This window comes from Artemia sp. Qi Xiang Cuo, unplaced genomic scaffold (assembly GCF_049724085.1).
Source record: "Artemia sp. Qi Xiang Cuo unplaced genomic scaffold, ASM4972408v1 HiC_scaffold_2954, whole genome shotgun sequence".
In the NCBI taxonomy this organism is placed as follows: domain Eukaryota; kingdom Metazoa; phylum Arthropoda; class Branchiopoda; order Anostraca; family Artemiidae; genus Artemia; species Artemia sp. Qi Xiang Cuo.
This window is the reverse complement of record NW_028300808.1, coordinates 1,672,614-1,692,896: the sequence shown is the minus strand read 5'-3', so window position 1 is coordinate 1,692,896 and position 20,283 is coordinate 1,672,614. Positions and strand designations below refer to the sequence as shown.

At 31.7% G+C, this 20,283-nt stretch overlaps 1 protein-coding gene across 1 annotated transcript in view; it reads left to right on the top strand.

The window, feature by feature from the left end:
• Positions 1-20,283, top strand: part of LOC148938365 (facilitated trehalose transporter Tret1-like) — a 36,505-nt gene extending 16,222 nt beyond the window's left edge. The window contains exons 2-4 of the mRNA XM_089107844.1: positions 15,147-15,279; positions 17,180-17,394; positions 20,032-20,283. Coding sequence (XP_088963970.1) covers positions 15,147-15,279; positions 17,180-17,394; positions 20,032-20,283 — 600 coding nt within the window. The remainder of the gene's footprint in view (positions 1-15,146; positions 15,280-17,179; positions 17,395-20,031) is intronic.

Genomic DNA, 20,283 nt, shown 5'->3' with positions numbered 1-20,283 from the left:
ACAGAAATTAGCAATCGACGCCCCCGTTTCAATATACTTTTAAATTTCAAGCGTAAGGAAGTTAGCAAGGCAACGATGCTTCGGCTTTAGATTCAAGGAGACCCTATCAAAGGAGTTATTCAAGGGATGTATCAAAACATCGAATTTAGCTATAGCATAATAAAGATGTGAAGAATTTAACAACGTTCAGCTAATAAAACACAACAGATGAAACCTCAGAGATAAAAAAAGGTGAACAGAGGCCAAGATTCTCGATAGTTGGCCTCATTTATTCCATTCTCTCGTAATAAAAATTCCAGAGTAAACATATTTGTCTATTGGACAAATCTCCACGTTAATTTTGCAAAATCTAGCATCGATTTTTTTTTAAGTAAAAGAAGACATCCAGCAGTTTCAAATATGTCCATATTGGTGCAGTCTGGAGGACTATTCAAATGTTACGCTTTGACCTCATAATTTTTCCAAGAGGTATGTTTTGTCTTTGAAGACCGTACCTATTTGTACAAAGAGGCTTATTTGAAAAATCAGAAAAAGATAATTATAGGCTCGGAAAAGAAGGATTGGGCATAACATAACAAAAATATTTCGAACACATACGAAAACATTAGTACAAAGATAACATTGATGCTATTGAAGCGAATCTTTATTGGTTCTGGGGATGTTTACGATGGAGAATATGTTTGGTCAAACTTGTACATGATATACGTAAAAATTATAATTCTATCTTTGTATAAAACTTTTTATAAAACCACGGCAGTCCGATCAGCGTCCCAGGTCATTCCCTAATTAGAGGCAACGCTATAGCGTCGCCTATTGTAAAGGCTATACTGCTCCAGTGTTTTATCATTTATTTTATTTTTTTCCCAGAGGCACTTCATATGAAAGGAGTCGTCGTCAAAACTTCAAAGAGGGCTAATTTGATTGGAAATCGAGAGTTCTAGTGTTCTTCTTAAGGGTCAAAAGTGGTTGGAAGGCAACTAATACCCCTTCCACAGCCACCAGTTCCCCAAACACATCCAATCAAAATTTTAAGATTGTCATTTTGTTCAGCGTAGTTGATATCCTGATTAAAAGTATATTTTTGAGGAGAACCCTTCCCCACAGACCTCAGGGCAAGGGTTGTAAGTTATGCCACGGGAGCATAAAAGTAGTATCGTATTAATAGACGCTGATCCTACAAGCCTGAGGCATGGATATGTGTGCAGTTTCACGGGCATTTGGCTTACCACGGGCGGGCATCTATTACTACAGAAGGTACATGCCTTACCAGACAGATTTCTGAGGCAACACCCATTTTTATGGGCCAATCAGAGATGTTTCTACTAACGGTACTTCATATACGGCAACTTGATTAGTATAAAAGGTTTTTTTTTACTATAAAATAATGATTCTAATAGCGATACAGGCAAGTCGGACATCTTTCTGAGCCAAAACTTGACAAAGTGATTGATAACCTCTAGCTCAAAGGCATCTCATCAGGTTTGGTTAAGAATGCATCAGGGGTTATTAGAGAACGATGATTGATATGATAGAGTCATAATCGTTCCAACTTGAAGGTTATATCATTTTGTGCAAAAGCTAACTCAATTCGCGAAAAAGGTAATCCATTGGTTAAGAATGCATCATGGGTAATTACAGAACAATGAATGGTAGGGTATAGTCAAAATTGTTTCAACTTGAGAGTCATATCATTTGCTTAAAACCTAACTCAATTGGCGAAAAAAGGTATTCCATTGGCATAACTCTACTATGAATGATCTTAATTGGTGATTGAATAATAGGGGTGAAACAGAGCTCGATAACATTTTGAATTGGATTGTATAAAGGCGGTAAAAAAGGGTGAAACTGCTAACCAGTAGTATTGTCAATATAAAATATACTCTAACACTGTAGTATACTAAAAAGTTGATACTAATAGAGATGTAGATGCCAAGAAAAGAATTTAAATAAAGAAATTCAAAACAATCTTTAGAATTACTCAGAAATCAACTAGTGAGATGATTATAGGTTTGAAGCATCAAAAATCGCCACCATCAATGACCCTAACCACCAAGGACCTCAACCTCGAAAGGTCCCCTCTTTCCAACCGCCAAGGGGCCCCCTACTGCCATTTTTTGTGTTTTTTTTGTTTGTTTTTTTATTTTATTCTTTTTACTTTTTTTTATTATTTTTTGAACATTATATATTTTTTTCAACTTTTTTTATATGTCTTCGAATGAGATAAAAAACAACACATAAGAAATTCACATTTAATATTTTACAAATTCAAAATAAGAATGATATAGATATTTTAGTCATGACTTTTACTATTCGAAAAATAATGTTTTCAGTAGCACTTTTTTGGGACTAAATTTTTTTTTTGGGCTTCGAAATTATTCAACTCTTTTTTTTACGTATCTTAAAATGACATGAAATATGCTTGCGGCTCTATCAATCGTACTCCATGCTTGCTTATATATACAACGCGGCTTACCCAATGGTACTCTATGGCTGGTTACCGACACTACTTAGTTTATTGCATGTATTAAATCAGTTTTTTGACGCAGTGGAAGGATAAACACATAATGCATTTCTTTAAGAAAGTGAAGATGAAGCATTTAAAGAAAGTGTGTTAACATGATAGTGTTATTCTAGCATTGAATGCTGACATGGAGAAGTATTTGAACTATGAAACAAGTACAAGTGGAGATCTTATTGGGAATGTATGCGTGCATTGTCATGACAGTATGGAATTAAATTTCTTTGAAGTACCAAAACAATTCAACTTTTATGATGGTGGCTATGCGAGATTAAAATCTCCAGAGATAATTGCACTCAAAGAGAATGCCAACATAAGAATAATCTTCGATGATAGAGGAAAACTCCTTGCTACTATTGTTGGTAACAAATTACCTACTGATACATCCTATCGTCAGCTTTCGGGTAATAGCTTTCAACAGAAGATCAAAAGAACACAGGCGTACTCTTCTACTAATATCAAAAATCATACCTTGTCTACGTGCTAGAACTATTACCTGTGTAAAAATAATGTTGTATTAGACAGTGAAATTGCCGGAATAATAAAAAGGGCATTGGTAGAAAATATCACAAGGGAATATAAAGATGAATCGATGAAAAACAAAGTGCCAGCATACGTTACTACCATTGATCATATACACAATGAAAGTAATAATAGCAAAGATGAAATGCATATTAAACATGTCGGTGACAAGCCAGTAAAAATTGTGTATGACTCAAAATGGAATAATGATTATTCTACTAATTACGAAATAAGAGAAGACAATAGCTACAAAATCAAGAGAAAACATGGCGAACTATTTTATGGAACAGATTCAAAATGTCCAAAGTTATTCATTGATATTAATAATGAATAATAATATTTTTTTGTATTAATATCGTGCGTGACATTTTTTCATTAGAAATATATTATTCATTACACTGTTATATGCTCATTATTTTTAGAGTATCTTAACATATCAAACGTTTAGAATGTCTATTAAAACATCGGGGATGTAAGAAAAGGCATTTGCATAAATCATATGTTGGATAGATAGGTTAACATGGAGAAAATCTAACTATCAGAATGAATAAATTTTTTATCAACACCTTTTGTCGGATAGCTCAGTTTAAAATTGATAAAATATAAGTATCAGAATGAATAGATTCTTTATCAACATCCTGTACCGGATATGTTGGTTAACATTGACAAAATCTAAGTATCAGAGTGAATAAATTTTTCTATCATAATCATTGTCAGATACATCGGATAAAATTGACTAAATCTAAGTATCAGATTGAATAAATTCTATATAAACATCCTTTGTCGAAAATGTTGGATAACATTGTCAAAATCTATCTCTTAGAGTAAATAAATTCTTTATCAACTTTATTTGTCTTATACATCAGAAAACATTCACAAAATCTAAGTATCACAGTGAATAAATTCTTTTTCATCGTCCTTTGTCAGATATGCTTGATAAAATTGAGAAGTATAAGAGAGAATAAATTCTTTATCAATGTCTTTTGACGGGTATGTCTGATACTACTACCCAAATCTAAGTATCATAGTGAATAAATTCTTTATCAACTTATTTTGTCGGATACTTGAGACAAAATTCACGAAATCTATCAGAGTGATATATTTCGTCATATGTAGTGAATAAATTCTTTATCAACTTCTTTCGTCTGGTACATCAGATAATATTCCCGAAATCTAAGTATCAGAGTGAATAATTTCTTTTTACTTTTACTTTGTCAGATATCTCTGACAAAATTGAGAAAATCTAAGCATCAGAGTGAACAAATTTCTTATCAATGTCTTTTGACAGATACTTTTGGTAATACTGATAAAACTTAAGTATCAGAGTGAACAAATTCTTTATTGGCATTCTTTATCGATTTGATTGCTCTGATACGTCAGATAACATTGGCAAAATCTATGTATTAGAATGAATTTGTCGTATTAGAATGTATTAGAATGTATTAGAATGAAATTGAATAATTTGTCGGATGCGTCGGATAACATTGAAAAAATCTATGTATTAGAATAAATAAATTCTTTATCAACATTATTTTTCAGATACTTCGGATAAAATTTATAAAATCTAAGTATCAGCGTGAACAAGTTCTTTATCAATATCCTATGCTGGAAACGTCAGATATCATCATCCAAATCTAAGTATCAGAGTGATTAAATTCTATATTAACATCCTTTGTCGGATACATAGGATAACATTGATAAATTCTAAGTGTCAGATTGAATAAATTCTTTATCAGCAGCCTTTTTTGGGTACGTCGAATAACATCGACAAAATATAAGTATCAGAGTGGTTAAATTCTATATCAGCATTCTTTTCTTGGATACATAGGATAAAACTGACAAAACATAAGCGTCAGAGTAAATACTTTTTTTTATAACATCCTCTGTCAACTATATCGGATAAAATTGACAAAATCTAAGTATCAGAGTGAATAAATTCTTTATCATCGTCCTTCGTCAGATATAGCTGATAAAATTGAGAAAATGTAAGTATCAGAGTTAACAAATTCCTTACTGGTTTTCTTTATCGATATCATTTCTCGGATATATCGGATAACATTAACAAAATCTGTGTGTTGGAATGAGAAAATTCCTTATCATCGTCATTTGTCAGATATACCAGATTAAATTCAGAAAATCTAAGTATCAGAGTGAATAAATTCTTTATCAATGTCTTTTTACAGATACTTTTGGTAGTACTGTTAAAATCTAAGTATCAGAGTGAATAAATTTCTTATTAATATTCTTTATCGATATCATTTCTCGGATATGTCAGATAACATTGACAAAATCTATGTATTAGAATGAATAAATTCTTTATCAACATCTTTTGACGAATATGTCGGATAAAATTGACAAAATCTAATAATCAGAGCGAATAAATTCTTTATCATCATCATATGCCGGTAAATCGGTTATCCAGACAAAATTGACAAAATTTAAATATCAGATTGAATAAATTCTTTGTCAGTATCTTATGTCAGATATGTTGGATAACATGGTCAAAATCTATGTGTCAGAGTGAATAAATTCTTTATCATCTTTTTTTGTTGGATAAATCGGATAGCATTCACAAAATCTAAGTATCAGATTGAATAAATCCATTATAATCATCACCATTAGTCCGATGCGCTGGATAATATTGAGAAAATCCAAGTATCAGAGTTAATAAATTCGTTATAAATGTCTTTTGACAGATACGTTTAATAAAATTGACAAAATCTATTTATCAGAGTGAATAAATTATTTTATAAAAAAAATTTCGACATCAGTTTTCGGTTAAGTCAGATAAAATTGACAAAATCTATGTATTAGAATTAATAAATTCTTTATAAACATTATTTTTCAGATACTTCGGATAAAATTGACAAAATCTAAGTATCTGAGTGAACAAGTTCATTATCAATATCCTATACTGGAAACATAAGACATCATCATCCAAATCTAAGTATCAGAGTGATTAAATTATATAGCAACATCCTTTGTCCGATACATAGGATAACATTGGCGAACTCTAAGTGTCAGAGTGAATAAATTCATTATCAGTATGTTTTTCTGGATATGTCAGATAACAATATCAAAATCTAAGTATCAGAGTGATCATACTCTATATCAACATCCTTTTCTTGGATACATAGGATAAAATTGATTGGATAAAATAGGTTTTGATAATTTTAACTGAAATTTCCGGCAAAGGATGTCAATAAAGAATCTATTCACTCTGATACTTAGATTTCATCAATTTTATCCCGATCTATCCGTCAAAGGATGTTGATAAAGAATTTATTCATTCTAATACATATATATTGTCAATGTTATCCGACGCATCCGAGAAATGATATCGATAAAGAATGCCAATAAAGAATTTGTTCACTCTGATACTTAAATTTTATCAGTGTTACCAAAAGTATCTGTCAAAAGACATTGATAAAGAATTTATTCACTTTCATGCTTACATTTTGTTAATATTATCAAACGTATCCAGAAAAGGATACGTTGGATAACAATTTTCTTAATTTTATGAGAGATATGTGAAAAAGTACGATGATAAAGAATTTATTCACTCTGATGCTACGAATTCGTGACTGTTATCTGATGTACCCGACGAAAGAAGTTGATAAAGATTTTATTCAATCTGATACTTAGATTTCGTGAATGTTATATGATGTATCCGACAAAATAAGTTGATAAAGAATTTATTCTGTATGATTCTTAGATTTGGGTATTGTTATCAAACGTACTCGTCATAGGGCATTGATGAAGAATTTATTCACTTTGATACTTAGATTTTATTAATTTTATCAAGCATATCCGGCAAAAGACGATGAAAAAGAATTTATTCACTCTGATACTTAGACTTTGTGAATGTTATCTGATGTATCGGACAAAGGAAGTTGGTAAAGAATTTATTTTTTTTAGAGAGAGAGAGATTTATTCTAAACAAACAAACAATTTAACATAAGTTTAGCGGCCACCCCAAGAAGTAAAAATTCACTCTAATAGATAGATTTCGACATTGTTATCCCACATATTCGACAAAGGATGTTTATATAGAATTTATTAGATCTGATACTTAGATTTAGTTAATTTTATCCGATGTATCTGACAATGATTATGATAGAAAAAATCTATTCACTCTGATACTTAGATTTTGTCAATGTTAACCTAGATATCTGACAATAGATGTTGATACAGAATTTTATCACTCTGACACTTAGGTTTTGATAATGTTAACCGTCATATCCGGTAAAGAATGTTGATAAAGAATCTATTCGCTCTGATACTTAGATTTTATCAATTTTATCCAGACCTACCCGACAAAAGGTGTTGATAAAGAATTTTTTCATTCTGATACTTAGATCTTCTCCATGTTAACCTATCTAGTCAACATATGATGTGTGCAAATTCCTTTTATTTAATCCCCGATGTTTTAATAGACATTTTAAACATTTGATATACTAGCATACTCTAAAAATAATGAACATATAACAATGTAATGCAAAATATATTTTTAATGAAATAATGTCATGTGGGATATTAATACAAAAATATATTATTATACATTATTAATATCAATGAATAACATTGGACATTTTGAATCTGTTCCATAAAACAGTTCACTATTTTCTCTCTTGATATTGTAGCTATTGTCTTCTCTTAGTTGGTATTAAGGTCACTTTGTTTTTCATTGATTCATCTTTATATTCCCTAGTGATATTTTCTACCAGTGCCTCTTTTTATTTTTCCGGTAATTTCACTGGCAATTAAAACATTATTTTTACACAGGTAACAGTTTCGGCACGTAGACAAGACATGATTTATGATATTAGTAGAAGAGTACGCCTGTCTTCTTTTGATCTTCTTTTGAATGCTAATACCCGAAATCTGACGATACGATGTATCAGTAGGTAATGTGTTACCAGCAACAGTAGCAAGGAGTTGTCTTCTATCATCGACGATTATTTTTATGTCGGCATTCTCTTTGAGTGCAATCATCTCCGGAGATCTCAATCTTGCCTATCCACCATCATAAGAGTTAAATTGTTTTGGTACTCCAAAGAAATTTAATTTCTTATTGTCATGACAATGAACACATACATTTCCAATAAGATCTCTACTTGTACTTGTTTCATAGTTAAAATACTTCTCCATGTCAGCATTCAATGCTGCAATAACATTATCATGTGAACACACTTTCTAAAAAAGCTTCATCTGCACTTTTTTAAAGATATGAATTATGTGTTTATCCTTCAACTGCGTAAAAAAATACTGATTTAACACATGCAATAAACTAGGTAGTTTCAATAAACTGCAATAGAGTACCAGTGGGAAAGCCGCGTTGTGTCTATGAGCAAGCATAGAGTACGATTGGTTGAGCTGCAAGCATATTTCATGTCAATTTAAGATACTTGAAAAAAGTTGACAATGCACTCATACATTCCCATTAAGATCTCAACTTGTACTTGTTTCATAGTTCAAATACTTCTCCATGTCAGCATTCAATGCTACAATAACACTATCATGTTAACACACTTTCTTTAAATGCTTCATCTTCACTTTCTTAAAGAAATGAATTATGTGTTTATCCTTCCACTGCGTCAAAATACTGATTTATTACATGCAATAAACTAGTTAGTGTCAATAACCAGCCATAGAGTACCATTGGGTAAGGCGCGTTGTGTCTATGATCAAGCACGGGGTGCGATTGATAGAGCCGCAAGCATATTTCATATCATTTTAAGATACTTAAAAAAAGAGTTGGATAATTTCGAAGTCCAAAAAAAAATCAGTCCAAAAAAAAGTGTTGCTACAAGCAATATTTTTCTAATAGTAAAAGTCAAGAGTAAAATATATATATAATTCTCATTCTGAATTTGGAAAATATTTAATGTGAATTTCTTATGTTTTAAGTATGTTTTATCTCGTTCGAAGACATGTAAAACAAAGTTGAAAAAAATATATCGTTCAAAAAAATGGGAAAGGGGCCCTAACCGTTATGGGTAGGGGGTCCCTTGGAGTTTGGGGATAGGGAACCTTTGGTGGTTGAGGTGGTTGAGGGGATAGGGGACCTTTGGTTATTAAATTTCTTTTCTTTACATCTACATCTCTATTAGTATCAACTTTTTAGTATACTATAATGTTAGAGCATATTTTATATTGACAATACTGTTGAAATGGTAATTGTGTATTATACAGAACACATCCAAGAAGTAAAGCTAGGTCAAGTCACAAGGTCATCTTGTCATCGTTAACCATTTCCTTAGATTGATGCTAACGATGCTATTCCTAATTTATAATTAAGTGCCTATGAGTTAGAAACCCCTTCGGGGCTACCTTAACTGGTTAGCAGTTTAACCCTTTTTTACCACCTTCATATCAGGGTCTATTAATACGATACTACTCATATATGGTTTTCATAGAAAGCTTCGTCGTAAAAACTTCAAAAAGAACTCTTTCGATTGGAAATTCAAAGGGCTTGTGCCCTTTTTAATAGTCGAAAGAGATTGGAGGGAAACTAACCCCCATTCTCACACCCACCTTTTCCCCAAACACATCCAATCAAAATTTTGAGATAGACATTTTGTTCAACGTAGTTGAAAATTCAGAAAATTAGGTTTTTGAGGCAAACACCCCCCCCCCCCCCCACTGCCCTCAGGCCAAGGGTTGTAAGTTATGCCCTGGGGCATATAAGGATTTGTATAGAAAGCGTTGTCGTAGAAGCTTCAAAAAGGGCTCATTCGATTGGAAATTTATATGGCTAGTTCCCTTTTGAATAGTTGAAAGGGATTGGAAGGCAGCTAACACCCTGTCCTTGCCCAATATTGCCCCAAACACATCCAATCAAAATTTTGATATAGTCATTTTGTTCAACGTAGTTGAGAGTTCTGGAAATTATATGTTTGAGCAGGACATTCCCCCCCACAGTCCTCAGGGGCAAAAGTTCTAAGTTATGCCCTTGGGGCATATATGATTCTTATGGATGGAATGCTCGTATAAACTTCAGAGAGGGCTAATCTGATTGGGAATTGAAATTTCTAGTTCCCTTTTTAAGAGTCAAAAGAGATTGGAGGGTTCCAGGCCCCCCCCCCCCCTCTGACCTCTTATTTTCTAGAACCCATCCGATAAGAGCTTTGAGATAGCTTTTTTTAAATAGTTCAAAAACAACGGAGTCAACACAGCCCCTCAGGGCCCAAGGGCAGGGGTTGTAAGTTATTCCCGTAGAGACTATGGGTTTCTTATTGACGGAATGCTCGTAAAAACTTCAGAGATGGCTCAGTTGATTAGAAATTTAAAGTTTTAGTTCAGTTTTTTTTAGAGTCAAAAGAGATGGGAGGGCAACTAGCCCCCCCTCCCACGGCTCTTTTTCCCCAAATGTATCCAATAAAAGTTTCAAGATAGCCATTAAGTTAAAAATTGCTCAAAAGTCAGATAAAAAAAACTCAGGTGTCGTCAAAACCCCCCAGGGCCAGGGGGCAGGCGTTGTAAGTTATACCTTGGGGCATATATGGTTTTAATGAAAGGGATGCTCGTATAAACTTCAGAGAGGGCTCTTTTGATTGGAAATCAAAAGTTCGAGCTCACTTTTTAATAGTCAAAAGAGATCTGAGGGCAGCTATCCCCCCCCCCCATCCCCATGCCTTCTTTTTCAAAACCCATCTGTTGAAAATTTTGAGATAGATATTTTGTTAAAAATAGTTGAAAGGTCTGATAAAAAAATCCGGAGTCACTAAAACCCCCCAGGGCCCAGGGGAAGGCGTTCTAAGGTATGCCCTAAGGGCATGTATAGCTCTTATGAAAGTTGTGCTCGTATAAACTTCATAGAGGGCTCATTTGAATGGAAATTTAAAGTTCTAATTCACTTTTTAAGAGTCAAGAGCATTAAGGGCAACTATCCCCCACCCCACCCCCCACGCTCTTTTCTCCCCAAGCCCTTCTACTACAAATTTTTAGATAGCCAGTGTTTTGGAAATTGTTCAAAAATTTGATTAAAAAAAACTTTCTCTAGGGCCCGTGGGATAGGCGTTGTAAGTGTTTTTCTGGGGGCGTATTTGGTTCTTATGTAAGGGATGCTTGTATAAACTTCAGAGAGGGCTCATTTGATTGGAAACTGAAAGTTCAAGTTCAATTGTTAGGAGTCCAAATATATCCGAGGGCAACTAGCCCCCCCCCCACACAAACACCCTTTTTTCCCAAAGCCCATCCGATAAAATTGTTATAATAGCCATTTCTTTAAAAATAGTTCAAAGGACTGATTAGCAAAATTCCTGTGTCGACGTAACCCGCAAGGCCCCGGAGGAAGGCGTTATGAGTAATGCTCTAGGGGCATATATGAAACTTAAAACGAACAGAAATTAAATAAACAATCAATGCAAACAAACATACAATAGATATTAATTTAAATTATTAAATGAATCTTAAAACGAGTGAAACCTAAATTGAATATGCAAATCAAGCTTGAAACGAAAAAAAATCACTACAAACGAGTTCAAGAGTTCAAGTATGACCTCCTTCTCTCACTGTAAAAGTCTAAAGCCTACTGCGTCATTGGCACTTTACTGAAACCTATATGCGTCTTGAACAGTCTTGGAAAGTATAAACAACATCAAATTGATTATTTGATGTATAAGGATATTAATTGTTGAAAGATCCCTCAGGTCAAGAATTTATTTCACAGTAATTTTATTTTTATTTTCAATGCTGTAAGAACTAGAAAAGAAAATGTTTGTAATATAATTCGTTTTCAGGTAAGCGCCAATGACGCAGTAGGCTTTTGGTTTTTATTTACAGTTAAGAAAGGAAGCAGTATCCAAAGACTTGTTTGAAGTGAAACTGTATTCGTTTTGAACCACTTTAAAAAGAGCTCATAAATTAAACTGAATATTTGATGTATAATGATAGTAATTGCTGAAAGCTCTTCAGTACAAAATTTTACTATAATTTGAATGTTTATTTTCAATATTAAGTACAAAAGAGAATATTTGACATAAAATTGGTTTTCAGTAAAGCGCTAATGACGCAGTAGGTTTTAGACTTTTACAGTGAGAGAAGGAAGTCTTACATAAACTCTTGTTTGTAGTGATTTTTGTTTGTTTCAAGCTTGATTTGCATATTTAATTCAAGTTCCACTCGTTTTAAGATTTATTTATTAATATACATTAGTATCTATTGTATGTTTGTTTGCATGAACTGTTTATCTGATTTCTGTTCGTTTTAAGTTTAATTTATACTTCAATAGGAATTTTTTTTTTCGTTTTAATCTTGATTTTTATATTCAATCTAAGCATTACTCGCTTTAAGATCTATTTATTGATTTATATTATTACTTGCTATATGTTTTTGCTATGATTGTTTATTTAATTTCTGTTTGTTTTGGGTTTCATTTATTCTTAAATAGTAATTTTTTTTCGTTTTGAGTTCGAATTTCAAAAGGTACTTGTTTCTGCCGAGCTTAAGTTTTTCGGAAAGTTTTTCTTAATGATTCTTATACATGATCAAATGCCCCTTCTCTAATTTTGGTGGAAAAAAGAGGTTAAATTTTAAATTTAGCGTTTTTCATTGTTTAAATTTGAGAAAATCGTTTATACTGTTGCAGTTCCAAAAACTGCAAATCAGACAATTGTTCCTAACTAGCTTTGGCACAGAAAACACAGCCATAAGCCATGCAAACAAATTATTAATTTTTGACCGTTTATGAAATTATTATTGTACTATCTGCGAAATCAAGTTTATTTTAAGCAATACTATTCTAATATTTCTAGTTTTGAAAAAATCAAACAACATTTTAAAAAATTTATGGTTTAAGAATATAATCGTTTTTAACTAGCAGATTATAAAATTGGCAATAAAATTTTTTAAGTAATTTTTAATTGAAAACTTTAGTTGTTACTATCCGATGGTCAATGACAATAAAATTATGATTGTCAAACAGTTCATGGTAACGAATTGTAAGTAAGGAATGACTCGGCTCAATAGTACCCGAAAATTTCAAAAATGGAATTTTAAAATCAATAGATACATCAAAAGAATCAAATTATTATGCTAAATCACACTTAAATTATGCTAAATCACACTAAATCTGAATGAAAATCACACCATCATGTTCAGTGTACCAGATAACCCTACTGTAGAATCTTCAAGCACCTATCTGCAAAAATGTGGAATTTTGCGATTTTTGCCAGAAGACAAATCACGGATGCGTGTGTATTTGTTTTTTGTTGTTGTTTTAATCCTGAGGGGTGATCGTATTGAAACAATAGTCCTAAAAGATCGGAAGAGGGTGCATTCAAACGGAAATTAAAAGTTCCAGTGCTCTTCTAAGTGTCTAAAAAGATTGGAGGACAACTGGGCCCCCTCCCAGGTCCATTTTTCCCCAAAGTTATCTGATAAAAATTTTGAGATAGGCGTTTTGTTCAGTATATTTGAAAGATCAAATAACCATATCCTTAGGTACAAAATGACCCCCCACTATCCATGGGGAGATGCTTGTAAGTTATGAATTTTGCCATTGTTGGCGAATAGTATTTGTTATTGTGACGAAGCAAGACAATTTTTGGAGGGGGGTTGTGCGGGGGGTGGATTTCGATCGGTAGGGAAAGGTTAGGGGGAGGAGTTTGCCAGGTGACCTGTTCCGCGGGGGGAGGGGAGAGACAAAAGGACTGTGCAAAATTCTTTTTATTTGTCTTACATTCTTTTTTACAGATTTGTCTTGTGGAATGTGGAAATGTTCTGGGGGACTGATCCAGGTGCTATTTTCCGCGTGTTTGGTATCCGGGAAATAATTTCCACGGAATGGGGCATTTCTGGAGTGATCGAGAAACCGATTAGAGATTAAAGTTATATTCAAATGAAAGAATGGAAAGGGGAATTTTTGAGGCTGAATCGTCGAGGGAGGGGGGATTCTCAGCGAGGATGGAACAGTCTGGAGGGAATTTGGAATTTGACGGGGGGGATGTACTTTACGTTGGATGAGATGTCTATGGAAGAGTTTTTGTGACGGGGAGGGGTATATTTCATAAGGGGTGATCCAGATTTAACGGCATTATTTTAAAAATGAACAGAAATTATTCCATATAAGAAAGGTTGCCACCTCCGGAATACCTTGCTCTTTACGCTAAAGTTTGACAGTTGGTATCAATTTTTTAAGAGTGGCTATTTAAACACAGGGATTGTTTCATTAGTTTGGAATCTTTTTTTTTAAGTGCTAACAGATTTAGTGGAAAGAGGAAGATATTTTAGAGGGGGCAACCTTTCATATATGGAATAAATTAACAAAAATTAATATGCAATTTTTGTTTTCATTTTTAAACTGGAACCTGAATTAGTTAAAAAATGTTCAGAAATTAAAGGAAAAAAAAGTTGTTTTTAACTGAAAGTAAGGAGCTACATTAAAACTTCAAACGGACAGAAATTATTCCGTATATGAAAGGGGCTGTCCCATCCTCGACTCCTCCCTCTTTACGCCAAAGTTAGACTCTTTGTCACACCTCTACTTTTTAAAATAGTACAAACTTTAGCGTAAAGAGTGAGGCGTTGAGGATAGGACAGCTCTTTTCATATACAGAATACTTTCTGTACGTTTTAAGTTTTAATGTCGCTCCTTACTTTCAGTTAAAATAGCTTTTCATTTTATTTAATTGTTAGTCAAAGTTGACAACTTTGCTCTTGGAAATTGTTATCAGGTTGGACTGTTGGATGTCGGAATGCGTTTAAAATTCCAAATTTTACAAAACAAAAAGACGAAAAGAAATTTATCATAAAAGGCAAGTATCCTTCGATTATGTGTTTCTGGTTTTTGGGTTATTCGATATAACCTAACTCTACTGCCTTAATGGATTAACTACCCAAATAGTCTACGAGAAATTTGTTACATGGGGAAAAGTGAAATTCCCACTATAAAGATTATTTTTTCAACAATTGCTGCGTCAAAAACAAAATACATTTTCTCTTTGAGCGTTGAGCGTTCTCCGACTCTCAAATCCCCCGAAAAAAAACAGAGGTTTTCGATTTAGTTACTTCACCAGAAAACCCACTTTCTGACTGCCACGCACAGTGGCTGCAAAAGTTAGAATCATTCCATCCTTATTAACCGATTCTATTATAATTCCAGTTTTTCGTCGCTGCTTGTGCTTCAGTTGGCTCTTTTGCTCTGGGATATGACGACGGTTGGGGATCTCCAGCAGGTCCCAGTATTCGGGACGATTTAAGCGTAAATGCAACAGCAACTGATCTAGACTGGATAGGTAAGGCAGCATAAACTATGTCTAAATAGTAAATAAAGCTATATCTTCACACTCAAAACTAAATGAAATGTTCATAATTAAAAATGTTCTTTCAATTATAATAATAAATAATAAATAAAGCTATATCTTCGCGCTCAAAGCTAAATGAAATGTTAATAACTAAAAATGTTCTTAAATAAAAATTTTCATTGTTTTACAATAAAGTGAGAAAAAATTCTTTTTTATTCACACTAGAACTTTTTTCCTAATCATTAAAAAAAAAAAAAAACTCTGCCATAATCAATTGTAGATCATTTAAGATATAAGAAAATGAGGATGAGTAGAAAATACCACTTTAGTTATGGTTTTATAAATAACAAACATGATATTTTTGATAAGGACAACATTCAATGCTATCATATTCCTCCATTTCGTAGCATTTAGCAATGGACAATGTGGCTTCCATATCATCGTTTTTCCCACCTGCCACTTCGTATAGAAAGGGTGGAGGTGGAAACTTGGAAGGGAGCTCTTTCCATTGGAAAGTGAAAGTTCTAGTGCCTATTCTAAGATTTGAAAACTACTGGGTTAAAGTAAGATATAATTTTCACAAAATCCCATCCTTTTTGGTAACAGAGACATAATTCATAATGATACAAAATAGAATCCTAGTAAGGAGTAACACCTTCAAAACTCAGTTCACTCTAAATAATGGCGAAGGCTCCACTGCTTTCCCATCATAAAAATAAAAAGTATATGAAAAAATGGGGAATTTCTGAGACAGTAAAACTTACTCAAGCCCAAGTGGAATTTTGCCTCTTCTTTTTGAGAAAAAAAATCATAAATTCCAGTTTATTTATCTTCACGGCCAATGTGGCAACACGGCAAACTATCTTAAAAAATCAATCTAAGAAAAATCTTTGAAAATAATGGTTTTTAGGTATGAATAGATTTAAGAGGAGTCAAGAAAATGTTAGAATTAAATAAACAACAAATTATTTAACAAAAAATAATTATTTTGGTTCTATATCTAAGAGCCGTCCTCAGAAAAAATTTCATAGAAGCAAAACGACATTTACAATAATATGCGATATTTTAAACTCTAATTAGAATTAAAACATTCCCATAATGCTTACTTCAACGAATTTAAAGCAGTACTGATCTTCGAAAGTCCAGGTTGGCAATTTTTTCAGCCATTAATTTTTTGAAGGAAAAAAATAAAACGAGCTATGGAATTATTTTGCCAGTTCATTTGAAAAGATCGTATATTGATAATCCTGATTGTCAAGAAGTCAGTATTTTCTTATAGCCACATTTTATAGCCACATTTTATTGAATTTATGCTCAGCATGATAAGTAATTTTTCTGTATATTTCATTTTTTGATATTTTTTTTTTCAATTTATCAAGTTGTATCAGCAAGTTGGATCGACGTACTTTCAAAACAGTTTTCATTCAATTTTTCTACAGGGTAACTGCTAATAACTATGAAATATACTGTTTCTGGTTTTTAATTATTATATTATATTTCCCTGTAAACGAAGCAATTAAAACAAGTTCATTGCGGTATGGGTTGATGTTGTAGCGTCAATTTTTTAGATGTTTTTCTTATTTAATCAAAAGGTTGAAAAGATTAGTGAAATCTCTTCAACAAAAACTAGCTACAGTGAAAAATTTCTAGAATAAAATCTCACAGAAAAATAAATGTCAGCCTCTTTGAGCAATGAAGAAGTTAATTTCTCCTTTGAGTGTGACTCAATCATAATTTTAATATATTTTTCTGGAAAAACACATTTTGGGAAGACTTGATTTTCTTTTAAACAGGTTAAAATTACAAAATCAAACGAAGCTTATTGCGGTTAAATTGCGGATATTTGGTTCGAGATGATTAGTCTCAATTACTTATTTTTAAATGTTTTCAGTTAGTGGCATACCCATTGGATCAACAATTGGTGCAGTTTTGGCTTTCGTTTCAACGAATTATGTTGGACGACGAGGAACCATGCTTCTAATTTCTCCATTTTACATTTTGACTCACCTTTTAACAGTTCTAACAACCAATCCAACTCAAATATTCATTGGTAGAATTCTCACTGGTATGGTTGACATTTCAACTACAATGGCATCTCAAATTTACGTAGGTTACTAAAACTCCTTCGTTTTTTTTTAATACTGAGAAAAAGAATTTTTTGGCTCCTAAAAGTCTTTTTGATGCTCAAATGGGTCGAATGCAACTTTTTACTACGAATTTGAAAATGCGCTTAGTATGTTATTATAGCCTGAAATTTTTGTGGATTAATTTTTTTAAGTTAGTTCTTTATAGATTTTTGATATTTTTACATTTTATTTATTTTACTGTTAAATTTTTTTTTTGCTTAGTTCTAAATTGAAATTAGAGTTTATTAATACAAAAAGTTTTTTCGTCATTGTTTTTAAAATTTTAAGTTTGGAGTTTTATGTTTTAGTATAGATACAAGAGGGAGAAAACTATTATCATAATATTTTTTAATTTACTATTGAACTTTCATCTAAATTGTAAAATTTTGTTTCTTTAACCGATAAATGTTTAATTTGGTTTTGGAATAAATTAGTATGTCGTTTATAAAGTTTAAATTTTATAGAATTCAGCTATTTTGTAAAAGTTTTAAAACTAAGATTTGTAAAAATTTAAAAAATGTAATTAGTTTTTTTTTTGCTTCTTATCCTACAGACTCAATCTTGAGGAGTTAAAAAGATTAATTATAATAAAATTAAATGCATTTCTGAATAATAAATTAAAACACTTAGCCCTCTTTTTCTAGCACCATGTTTTTTCTATAATGATTTTTGATGTTGTTAAACTTCTCGGTCCTGGGGAAAACATTAAAAAAAAACATTAAAAAAAGGATGAGTGCTAACTAATTTGGCTGTTCTGCACAAAAAATTGTATTATGAAACCGTCTTAGACAATTAAAATTTATTTCCCTAAAACCGTATGGTTAACCAAATGGTTAACCAAATGGTTAAATACATTTTATAATGTATACTTTATAATACTTTTAACAAAATAGTTAAAATACATGAATTAAAAAAACAATACACAAAAAGCTTTTATGATAGAAAAATTACTAAGTACATCTTAGAATTTATCTGACAATTAAATACCTGTTTGTAAATAAACTTATATATACAAGAGTTTTATTTAAGTAGTGTGTTTTAAAGCACTTCAACTATGGATTCTTTGGTTGAATATATGTCGTACTAGGAGCCTAAATACTACTGACAGTATGCAAATTTTATTGAGAAAATTTATTCTTAAAATACTATAATAAAAAGAACACGTTTGAGAATGTTTTTGTGTTTTCAATAAACCTTAAGCAGATCCTTAGAGTATAAAAACGGGTTGATGGGACGGAATCTATCCTCCACCCTCGTCTGAAGAGTAATTTCTACTTTTTTGTAAATTTGCATATAATTATCTTATTCTATTCATTTAAGGATCAGTTCTTCCTTCATTCGTTCCACCGAATTCAAATCTGTACAACAGCTCATATGGCTCTTAATTTTTTTTTCAATTTTATTATTTCAACTCGATAGAAACTCATTTTTTTTTTATTTTGAATTCAATTTTCAATTTTTTTCAATGTTTCAGTTTTAATTTTAATTCATGGCTTTTAATTTTTTCAAAGAAAATAAGTAGATTACATACAAAGAGGCTTTTGTATGGCTTATGCCCTTTAAGATGGTGCAACTCAAAATAATATATATATATATATATATATATATATATATATATATATATATATATATATATATATATATATATATATATATATATATATATATATATATATATATATATATATATATATATATATATATATATATATATATATATATATATATATATATATATATATATATATATATATATATATATATATATATATATATATATATACATATATACGCTTTTGTTTTGCTTTTATTGTTATTTTATGAATTACTGGAAACAATGGTTAAATCAAAAACCATATTCACATTTGTTGTATCTTCTTAATGAAAAATGTATTAAATTGAGTAAAAAGAGTCACCTAGACTTGTATGAAAATTTAGCATCTAATTTGATTCATATTTCCATCGAGTATATAATTTTCTATTTTCCTTGGAATTGAACACTCATATTATAATACTCCTCAATTTAAGTAGATGTCTGTTGCAGCATCAACACGGGGAGCAGTTCCTTATTTTCAGATTCTTCTTTTTCAATTTTTCCTAATTAATATTATAAGTTTTTCTTTCATTTTCGTTTACTCCTCCTAATTAATTAATTAATTTATTTATAATCCACATATGTAGTCTTATAAGAGGGAGGGGAATAACAATAATAACAAAACACAAGAGAAAAATATAATCAACAATATACCAGACAAGACCATGGTTATGGGAATAAACGGTTTCCTTTGCCGTATCTGAAACTCCAAAATTACATCGGAACACCTAAAAAGCTCCAAATAGTCAATTTTGGCCAGAGCATGTCTCTTTCAATTTTCTCTATTTGCAAAATTCTTTCAATAGCCCATCTATATTTTTTTTTTTTTTTTTTTTTTTTTTTTTTACTTTATCCCACTCCTACTAGGAATTTTTTTCTTGTCAAACTACTGAAAAAATTACTAACAAATTAGTTGACTATTACTTTCAGCTTAAGCATGGGGGTCTTATTGTGCCACAAAAAAATAAAAAAATGTAGTAAAAAAGAAACCCAAATACAAGAAAAGACGTTTTCTTACCTTAGACCAGTGAAATTGCTACACCAGAACTCCGAGGAGCCGTTTCAAGCCTTCCTTCCGTCGCTCTTGCACTCGGAATACTTGTCTGCTACGTCATTGGGGCATTTGTGGATTGGAGGGTTCTAACACTTTGTGAGCTTGCATTTCCGATTGCATATTTGTCAATGTGGTTTCATCCTGAGTCTCCTGTTTGGCTTCTGAAGAAAGGAAGGGTGGATGATGCCCAAAAAGCCCTGAGAAGGCTCCGTGGACAGTAG